The sequence below is a fragment of the Pundamilia nyererei genome, unplaced genomic scaffold (assembly GCF_000239375.1).
Source record: "Pundamilia nyererei isolate P.nyererei 1_Seehausen unplaced genomic scaffold, PunNye1.0 scaffold00016, whole genome shotgun sequence".
NCBI classification, from domain to species: Eukaryota; Metazoa; Chordata; class Actinopteri; order Cichliformes; family Cichlidae; genus Pundamilia; species Pundamilia nyererei.
Window position 1 is genome coordinate 2,766,075 of NW_005187417.1, and position 11,193 is coordinate 2,777,267.

General features: G+C 40.6%; 1 protein-coding gene across 2 annotated transcripts in view; it reads right to left on the reverse strand.

Moving 5' to 3' along the window:
- Positions 1-3,752: 3,752 nt before the first annotated feature.
- Positions 3,753-11,193, reverse strand: part of LOC102214565 (zinc finger protein 229-like) — a 17,345-nt gene continuing 9,904 nt past the window's right edge. The window contains exons 1-5 of one of the 2 annotated variants that reach the window (XM_005725554.1): positions 9,876-10,508; positions 8,638-8,785; positions 8,460-8,540; positions 8,314-8,373; positions 3,753-7,426 (exon numbers count right to left, since the gene is read on the reverse strand). In XM_005725554.1, the coding sequence (XP_005725611.1) occupies positions 6,150-7,426; positions 8,314-8,373; positions 8,460-8,540; positions 8,638-8,785; positions 9,876-10,094 (1,785 nt within the window). In that variant the 5' untranslated portion in view covers positions 10,095-10,508 and the 3' untranslated portion in view covers positions 3,753-6,149. Of the gene's footprint in view, positions 7,427-8,313; positions 8,374-8,459; positions 8,541-8,637; positions 8,786-9,875; positions 10,509-11,193 lie in introns of those variants that run through there. The other variant, XM_005725555.1, reaches the window with a different exon arrangement.

An 11,193-nucleotide genomic window follows, 5' to 3' on the forward strand; every position in this document is an offset into this window, starting at 1 on the left:
TCCAAACATTTGCCATTTACTTTCTGAGTTCCAGTGAAATCTGAAGCAGTCCGATGCAAACTGGAAATGCAGCATATTTTCCTTCAAGGTAAAAGCTTTGGGTTTTTAAAAGATTTTGGTTTTGGTAGTAGCTAGGTGGTTAGTTGGCGAGCATTCAGGGAGGAGTTGGCATCTCCATGCAAACTACAGGTGACCAGACAATCTGCTAGTGACTAAAGCAATCACACATTTGTAATGTCACTTTTGTTTCACCCACTAACAGCCAGAAACAACTCAACAACTGGCCACACAATACAGATTTTTCCCTATTAACTTGGTAACCAAACTAGCTAGCCAGTGCTAGTCTTGACTAATAACTGACCAGGTCAACCATCTCATCTAAATTGTGTTTAATAGGGAATAAATCCAATCTTGCCACTTGTCACTGTAGGTGACGCTGTTTTTGCAGTATGATTTGAAATGTCTTAGACACAGTTACAGTTTTACATTAATACAATAAGAATAATGGCTTAATCGTTTAATCCAGGGATTTCTAACTCATTTTACATCGAGTGTAAAGAAGGAGGATTTGGACCCAAACGCAAGCATGGACAACAGCGTAGCTGTGAGAAAGTTTATTAACAATGAAAGGCATAATATAAACCAAAGCAGAGCACTGCAGGGAACTACGCTAACAAAAACCTAAACAGGGAACAGCTACAAAATAATAATGAAAGGATCAAAAACCTGCAACGAGAAACCTGAAATATGAAAACCTGAGACGTGGAACATGGAGAAAGACACAACAGAAATACAGGGGTAGACACGCAGATGAACCAGCCACCAACAGAGGGAAACGCAAGGCTTAAATACACGAGGGACGAGGGAACGAGACAGAAGGGGAACACAGCTGGGAGAAATAAGACCTAACGAGACAGGGGGAGCAAAGCTAGAAACACTGACATAACCCTTCAAGATAAAACAGGAAACAATTCACAAGGACACAGAATAAGAAACACAGACTTTACACAGAGGGAACACACAGGCAGAGAAGACTAAGCACAGAACTAAACCTAAACTAAACATGAGGGCATAAGAACAACACCTAAGAACTAAACCCTAAAACAGAATAAACTGAAACGTAGAATTCTAATAATAATCAACAAGGCACAACAGTCAGAATATACACAAAATACAAAATTAAACCAAAACACGAGAACTCAAAATACTGGGTCAAAATGACCCAGAACCGTGACAGCTGTAGTAAATAAAAGGAGAAATAAATGTATAAAAGTACGAAAAAAGTTCTGGAAGCTTTTTTACCAAACTGTCGTATATTATAAAGCACAAAGTTCTTGTTATTCACATTGGGGTTTGTTTGTTTTTTCCTTTTTTAACTTTTTTTTTTTAAACTGTGGGTCTATAATGTGGAAAAAAAAAACCCACAAAAAACGAAATTTATATAGTTATAGTGAAAAAACAGAACCTTTCAGTAGTATAAGTGATATATTTTTGGTAGTCAAAGAATTTGACACATTTATTTGAAGCAATGCCACTAACCCAAAAACAAATGTGTTCATACATTTTGTTGTCAGCATAAAAACACTGATTACAGCCACTGTTTAACACTAAATCCACCACATGAAATTTATCCTAAAAGATTAAAATGTGCGGCACAAACAGCAAAGTAATACTTTAAAATTAGTAACTATTAGAGATGGCACGATACCACTTTTTTATGTCCGATACCGATACCGATATCATAAATTTGGATATCTGCCGATACCGATATGAATCTGATATAGTGTTTTTTAATCAACAAAACTGTTGACAACAAAACCACCCCTCACGCTCCACCTCATGATGCTTAATCGACGTAATCAACCTTAATTTGATGCAGTGTAAAAAAAAATGCACAGAAATAAATTATTTTTCAAGAAATATTAAATAGATTCAACATCTTTCTTCAACAAAATTGCAGACTGCACAGATGGTACCTTCCCAAAGGAAAAAGTACTATAGCTTACAAGGGTATATATATTAGACTTAATAGTCACTATATACAGTAATTGACTTCTATTCATTTTACATCAAATTAAAACTTTGGGTGTAAGATTCGGATAATTATTTATTAAAAGCTAGACATTTTAAATGAGAATAAAGAAAAGTGTGTCTTTGTGCCCCTTTTCCCTGTTCATGCCCTATCGGCCCCCCTGGCTAAACTTTGCTAGATCTGCCCCTGCACAGTTACAGCCGTCAGCTACGTAGAAAAAGATCCTGGTGTAGAAAGTAATATTAAATAAATTCTAACAACAGCTTATCAAGCTTAAACATGCTGCTGCTGTTCAGCCGCTGGTTTCCTCTTTCTGGTGCAAAGTGGGCCAAAAGCAAACAAGAGACACGGACTCGCGAAAGAAAAGCCGATCAGCTGATCGTTAAGCAGTTTCATGATTGAAGTAGCAGCAAGAAGAGGCAGTCGCTCCCTATATCGTTTGTTAAGCTTAACGCAGGAATGCTTTACAAACATTCAGAGATGGACTTACACACTTGCTTTACTTCTCTCGGGGATAACTTTGTCGGAGATGAAATGCCGGGTTGCTAGCGAAGTTCCACATGCTATCCGGACCACCGACAGGTCCCGCATGCCACAGCCGCTCTATCACGTGATGCATACTGCTCCGACGTGTTAACGTTCTGAGGCGAGTTACGGCGCGTTGCAAGTTTTGTGAGGTGCTTTCGTGATATTTAATGGATCGGATTACATTTTTTATTTTTCTCCGATATCCGATCCAGTAATTTAGGTCAGTATCGGACCGATACCGATACGTAATATCGGATCGGTCCATCTCTAGTAACTATTGGATAGTTAGCTGGGCGTGTTTGAACTAAAACACTTTTTTGAGCATATGAATGAATTCCTTCACATTTAACTTTACTAAATGCGCTGAATCAAAAGTACTACCGCCATAGTCACCACTGTCCAGCAGCTGTCAGACAGTAGTTGGTCCTTAATATATATAATATCCATAACTTACATACGTATATATATTTTTTTGCATAATCAATATTCAGTTGTTCAGATAATAAACTAAATGAGGAACACTGTGTGTCTTACATTTCCTTTAAACACAGGTCCTGCTAAGAGAACTTCACCTCTGAGCCAGTGGGAGTTTAATCTCTGTGAAAACACTGAATTCTTAGCCGCATTAAGCAGAGCTCTCAGAAAGGTTAGACTAAATGCAATAAACTGGTATTAGAAGCGTGTGACCCGCTTAGTGCAGGACTCACACAGGGAAATACTCAGCGCTGTTCCAGCCACGAGAAACCAGAATTCTGCACTATTTTTCATGTTTTCAAGAAATAAAGTTTCTTCTGGCAGCAACCTTTCAGACTTTGCTTAATCTTCAATTGACCTAAAAAGGAAAAGTTTTGAATTTCTGTGTTTTTGCCTTTACCTTGAAATATTTGAAAGAAAAGACATAAACAAAAGTGATAAATGTTAAAATAGCTGCAAGAAGAAAACAATAATAATAAATAACTAGAAAGTCCCAAGTTCTTTAACTCAAACACAGATTTTACAGCTGGACAGGTTTCATAGATTTCTAATAGATCCATTGCCAAGGTAAAGCTGCTAAAGGTCACTGTGTAGCAATATGTTAGACAGTATCAACAGATAATCATACAGTCTCTGAAGGAGCATCATGTTGCACCTTAGTGGAGCTGAATGTTACTGCTGTAGCTTCTTGTGTTGAGCCTCTACCTCCATCTAGTGGATGACATAACAGAGCACAGTGACTCACTTTAATAGGTCTGGATTCAGTGACACTCATTTAAATATTTCTAAACAACTTAATTACTTTTCTTAGCTCCGTGTAATCAGCAATGATCACAAAAATATTAAATATGAAGATGTAAATATTAGGGAAGGTCACATATTTACATTATTTTTCAATGTATTTCTTCAAAAATGCATCTATAACTACACAAATATGTGGCTTGAGGAATTTTGTCACTGTTAGATTGTATTATATGATGATTTTTTTAGCCATTATAGAGATTCACACTTGAAGATTAAACAAAAAGGGCAATATTTAAATTGTTCGTAACCGAGCTAGCTATACTAGTAACCTAGTGAAGTGCAGTTGATTCTCTTTTCCTATATCTTCATTAATCCTCCTTCATGGCTTTCTTTGACCTTATGACATTTTCCATTCAGATGAAGGTAAAGAGTCCACATTGTGTGGATTATCCAACAGCAGTCTGTGCATTATGAATCCAGGTTGCTGGAGTTAGCAAATAACTTCAGCACTTTGACCTCTTGTAGATAAGTATGCTCACTTCTTGCTCCAAAAACAAAAAAGTGGTTCCGATGTATCTTTTATACAGTCTATGGCTTAAGCATCATACGTATTTAACTTCATCTCCACCAGGAAGCCATCCTCTTCATCCAAAGCTATGTTGCTCTGGACCACCTGCAGTATGTTTGCCACCTTCACAAGACCTAAAGAAGCTTCAACTCTTCTTTGAAGCCTTTCCACACAGTTTAGGAGTGTTTATGGGAATTTCTCACTGTTCTTCTAGAAGTGCATTTATGAAGTCAGACATTGATGCTGGACAGAAGACCTGGCTCGCAGTCTCCACTGTAACTCAGCCCAAAGGTGTTCAAAGGTGTCAGCTTGAGGTAGAACTCTGTGCAGGCCAGTCAAGTTCTTCCCCACCAAACTCACTCATCTATGTCTTTATGGACCTCGCTTTGTGCATCGATCTGCAGTCATGGTAGAGGAGGAAGGGGCGATCCCCAGACTGTTCCAGAAAGTTAGGAAAATTAAATTGTCTAAAATGAGTTGGAGCTAAGGGGCCGAGCCCAACTCCTGAAAAACAGCCCCAACATAATCACCCCTCCACCAAACTTTACACTTGGCACAATGCAGTTAGACATGTACGGTCTCCTGGCAACGACCGCACCCAGACATGTCCATCAGATTGTCAGATGGAGAGGCGTGATTTGTTACTCCAAAGAACACATCTCCATTACCCTACAGTCCAGTGGCAGTGTGGTTTACTCCACTGCAACCACTTTATCCAACGCTTTGCATTTGGTTTTGGTGATGGAACGCTTGGATCACTTCCACTTATTATAATACCACTAACAGTGGACTGTGAGGAAAATTTCACAACAGCACAAAAAACTGAAACTAAAAAACTGCAGTGTAACTATTATTGAGTTAAAAGCCACCAAATGTCAAGACTCCCCCTCAGGCTTGTGTATCTTCCTGATAGTTTTTTTATAAGGTTTCAGGCACAATGAAGAAGTGCTAATTCGCTTCAGTTATCTGCTTTCTTTATTTTCCCCATTTTCCCTATTTACTTCCTCCTTTGTTTAATGACAAAGGAAATTACCAACATGTAAGTAATTCGTGTAATTCCAGTAAAACCGATCGAGTGAAAAAAATATATTAAACTGAGAGCGAGCTCTGCTTTAAAAGGAAACTTAGAGTCAGCAGCTGCTAATGAAGACGTACCACTCGTTAAAAAATGTTTAACTTTGAAGAAGTTAATTTGAACAAAGTGGGTACTTTAATGATTCTCTGTAGGCAGACAGAAATCAAATTGCTTCATTTGTGAATATAAGCTTTCATTTAATTATACAGTAAAAGTATTTTCACCAAAATCGTCATGCCCAAGTTTAAGAGTTAACTTTAACCCCACCAACCTTTGTTAGGTTCTCTAACACAGTCCTTCTGGTGAAGCATCTGTGTCGTTAATCAGTGATGAAACTTGGACTTGATCTCTCATTTACCTGCTCTCTTCTGTTTAGGTTGTTTGCCACTTCGATACCGTCAAACTCTCCTCATTCTCACTTTTATCGTTACTACTCTGATCAGGTGACCTTTGTGCCAACTGTCTCTGAGCTGGTCAGTCATTGCAATTCTTTCCTTCGTCCTTTTCAGAACATCATCTCAAGAACATGTCCTAGATTATCATCCTTTCTGACTCTAATAATGACCGTATTTAACAGAAGTAGGTTCATGCTTTATTCAGTATGACCTGAAACTATTAAACTCCTATTAAACTGGATGGCTTCCTACAACCAGAGGAGTTGCCCCCTGCTGGCCATTAGAAAGAGTTTAAACCAATAACCAGTACAAGAAGTGACCTCACAGAGTGTTTTAGATTTTCACTGCAGTTTTTCCAGTCTGCCCCTGTCCTGCCTCCTGCAGGTGAACCTTCTGATGGGTCCTGAACACGCTGTTGGTTATGAAAGTTTTCCCACAGACGACGCAGTGATATGGCCGTTCTCCCGCGTGCACCTGCCTGTGCAGCTTCAGGCTGTAGAGCTGCGTGAACTTCCTGCCACAGATGCTGCAGCTGTGCATCTTTTCCTCTGAGTGCGTCATCATGTGCATCTTCAGATTGCTCGGGTTGCTGAATCTCTTGTCGCACTGATCGCAGGCGTACGGCCTTTCCCCCGTGTGCACACTCGTGTGATACTTGAGATTGACCATGCAGCGGAATTTCTTGCCGCACACGTTGCAGACGGGCTTCTCTCCTGGTTTCTTGCCCGTGTGGATCCTCATGTGGTTCTGAAGTGCACTGGCGTGTCCACAGCGTTTGCCGCAGGTCTCGCAGACGTATGGCCTCTCGCCCGTGTGGATCAGCATGTGATGCTTCAGGGCGCTCCTGTGACTGCATCCTTTGCCACACACCTCGCAGGTGAAAAGCTTTTCTCCGGCGTTTTTGCTCGTGTCACTGAAACTGAGGCTGAGCACCTCGCAGTTTTCCTTTTGTGTGTGGGTAACTCGGTGAGCGGCCAAAGATGCGGACGAGAAGAAGGTCTTGCCGCACATTTTGCAGACAAAATCTCTGTTTCCTGAATGAAGATTCTCATGATCGTCCAAGCTCTGCCTGCACTCGAAGGTCTCTGGGCAAAGTGAGCAAACAAATGTCTTCTTCAACGCGCAACAAATGTGTCGCTGAAACGCCTGTTTCCCCGTGAACTGCTCCTCGCACAGCGAGCACGTGTGGGTGATCGGTTTGTTTAGGTTGTGCTGACGCATGTGCCTGTGGAAGGTTGATTTGTACGCAAATTCCGTTCCGCACTTGGAGCATTTGTAAAGCTTCTCCCCGGTGTGCTTTCTCGAATGTGCAATGAGCCCACGGAGTCCGGCAAAGCGCTTGCCGCACTCAGAGCAAAGGTGAGGCTTGGAGTGAGTCAGGCAGTGTCTGTTCATCAAACACTTCAGAGCAAATGCTTTGCCACACGTAGGACATGTGAAGTCCTTGTTAGGATGGTTCCTTCCGATTTTCACAGCAGTGCATTCATGCTCAGCGTCTTTTTGGACGCCATTTTCCTCAATGACACTGGAGACTGGTTCAGGATCTGCTATTGTGACTTCAGGTTCAGAGAGGACTTCAGAGCTATTTTCCTCATGTGATGCTGGATCAGCTGAAACAAAAACAACACTAGAACTAACAAGAGAGTAACACCAACCTATCCATTTCAAAGACTTTAATGCCACACTGCAAACATGCTACTTTAGTAATATTGCTGTTATAAAAAGTCAAACTCCTAAACAGAGGATTCCACTGTGTTTAAATGTATAACCTGATTCATTTATCTGGACACTGCAGCTAGTTTTGCTATTACAGTTGTGTGCTACACATATGTTAGATCGCAGTTACATCATGATTATGTGCTTAAAGTTCTGATAATGCTTGCATTTTTATAACGTAAATATTGGAAAAATAAAGCCATAATTACTGCACAGTCCTGTTTTCAGGGACTCAAATACAAAGTCATAATTCAGTCAGTTGTTTTACGGTCAAGCATGAGCAGCTCTTCATTAAAGCTTCATAAATAAAGAAGGTAAAAGAAAGTATGAATATCAAAAATCATACGCCAGATTCAGCTGAGCACAGCAAAACTAACTGGATATTGCTTCACAAAGCAGATGGAAAATAGCCCAAAACATTGTGAGAACAAGACGGAACCTATTGAAATGTAAAGATGCGGAATATTTTGCAGTGGCTAAGTGATTCAACCTTCTCTGAGCCCAGTGGCTTTTTGCACTTGCTGAAAACTAAAGAGCAGAAAAAAAAACACCAACGACTGACACCTGAAGACTGCTCAAGTAGAGGCCTGATAAAGCCTCGCAAAGGAGGAAACTCATTATCTGATGATGTCCGAGGGCTCCAGATTTCAGGATTGTCCACAAAATATTAAAAATGTACATTTTTAAAATTATTTTATATTCTTTTAATTTTATTTGAGCCCTAAAATAGTAAAGAGTGTATAAAAACAGCTGCAGTAACTTGTAAAGAAAACATAGTTACCAGGTTCTGGCACAGATTCTGGGTCAGCTTCATCTGTTGACTGTTCGATCTGTTCCTCCTCTGAAAACACACAAAAAATTCCAAACTGTTTTCAAAATTTAATTTAGAAAAAGTGCTTTTTTTTTTATTGGTTACTGGCTGAATACCTCTACAGTATAAGTGATCACTCATCTGTCTTGTTGCTGGTTGCGATCCTTGCATGTTATTTCTCTTTCTGGACACAGATTCTGTTTTTACACAACAAAAGTTAAAAGCCTAGTTTAATATACAAAGAAATCCCAGAGTGAGAACATTGAAAGCCTCATAAACCATCAGCTTATTTACTTTTTCTGCCCCCAGTATCGATCTGCCCTGCTCTGGGTTTCTCTGCAGCAGGAGCATCTCTGGCGTCACTCATGGACACACTGAAAATTAAGGAGATTTTCTCCACAGCAACTTCAGCCCACTTTTTCATCAGGGAAGCAAACTGGTTCTGTACAATCACAGGAAAGACAGAATGATATTGCAAATGTATAGTCAGCCAATCACATAACAGTATTGCATTAAAGTTAGGGATTTAGATATGATGAATATGATCTGCTGAAGTTCAAACAGATCAGCAGAATTAGGAAGAAAGGTGATTTAAGCAGAGCTGCAAGGTTGTTGGTGCCACACAGGCTGGCCTGAGTACTTAAGAAAATGCTAATCTACTGGGGTTTTGCACATGACCATCTCTAGGAGGATGGGCAGGATAGGACGGTAAACCTCAAATAACCACTTTTTACAACTAATGTGTGCAGAAGAGCATCTCTGAGCATGAGTTCACTGTACTGTCAGTACACTGTCAGTGCGCCCCAGGGTGGCTGTGGCTACAATGTAGCTTGCCATCACCAGTGTGTGAATGTGTGTGTGTGAATGGGTGGATGACTGGGTATGTAAAGCGCTTTGGGGTCCTTAGGGACTAGTAAAGCGCTATATAAATACAGGCCATTTACCATTTACTCAAATGGCCTCAACATTCACCACCTCTCAATCCAATCGAGAACCTTTGTAAGGTGGTGGAATGGGAGACATGCGAGTCTCCCATTCCACCACCTTCCAAAGGTTGTGCCATCATGATGTGCCATCATGTTACCACGGACCAAAAACTCTAAGGGATTTTTCCAGCAACTTCATGAAGCTATGAGATGAGGAATTAAGATATTTCTACAGGGAAAATGGGTTACAACCCACTATTAGTAAGCTGTAACTAATAAATTGTCCATGGAGTGAACATGAGCTTGTAGTTCGTTGTAGTTTAACAAAATGTGCAGCAAAGTTTCATTCATTCATCTGCCCTGACAGGCTGAAGAAGCTAACTCATGATTAGCTTCTAAGATGGGATTTCTGTTGGAGTGGTCGCCATGGAAACAAACGATTGGACTTTTGGGTGACGTAGTGCTCATTTGTGCCACTTATACGGTATACATTTTAGGACACCGTACACTTAAGCTAAGAAGGGTAAGTGGAACTAGTGGAAAGTAAATTTCCTGTCATCAGTGAAACCGCACACATTTCCCGTGCGCGCGTGACCGCGGGGTTACCGTGACATCCTCGTGAAGGAGTTGCCTGCGTAGCGTCACCTCCCTCTCCTCATCCTCGCGCTTCACGGCGACTACGGAAGCCGCATTTGAGCGCTGCTGAGCGGCCACAACCGGAGCCGAGCTCCTCTCCAGAAGTCTCCCGAGCTCTGTCACGGCCGCCTCCACCAGAGTCTCCATCACAGACGACAACTGACTCTCAAATGTTTCCAGCCTGAACATGTCTGACTGTGATTTTGTTTGTAGTACTCATAAAACCAGACATCCTCTGCTGCTGAAGTTCAGCAGCTCATTTTTGTTTCCTCTCTTTACTTCTTCGACTGATTTCCCAGAGACAGTAAATGCATTTCGCTGCTGCCCTCTATGGGCCACAAAGCGGTACTACTTCTTTACAGACTAGATTTTTGTGTTAAACTGGTCGAGCCTCTAAATACTAAGAAAAGGTGTTTCATTACCTCGTTTTGCAGAGGATATACTGGCTCATGCTTTATAAAACGAACAAAATAACATCATCCCAATCCAAACAGACAAACAGCAAAACTGACAAAACAAGTAGGTCATGTGTCTTTAAATTTCCCAGATTAGACCAGAATCCATAAGTCTATAAACCTAACACTATGCAGTTGTGCAAAATCTGTTTATAAAGTTATGTACAAAAATGAAAAACAACCTTAATTTTAAATGTGCTTACACAAGTACAAAGTGAAATTTTACATTTAATAGAATCTGGTCATAAAGGGCATAAACCATAAATGACTTTGCACTGTTTAAGACACCTTCACCTGATTTAGCTGGGGACTGTTTCCAGAAAAGCCATGAAAAGATACAAGGTGTTTGTTTTTTCACCATTTGACCAAACCTTCCCACCAGACTAAGTGTGGTACACATTACAAATGTACCTCTGATGGGGAAATATGTTTTTAAATGTCATTTTCCCCTCCAAATCCAGGAAGTATAGACAAGAAATCAGATCTTCAAAAATGGAAAAAAAAATAGCCTTAATACTTTAAAACATGCTGTTTTATGGATGTTCGTGGCTTCATTTGTTGAGGTACTTCACAGGTCTTCCAACTGAAATTTCCGCTGTCGTGAAGCAATCGGCAGGTCCTCCATCGCTCCATCATGACCTTCCAGCAGCTTTTAAAATTGTCATTTTGTGACTTGTACAGGAAAAATGTCTTGTTTGTGACCCAAAATGCAGACAGAGGGCTGGCAGGTAGAAGAATAAAGATATTTGTTGGCACTTACTGATGACCAAAAGTTGCTGTACTCACAGCCCCCCCCCCCCACACACACACACACACACACACACACAATGTAT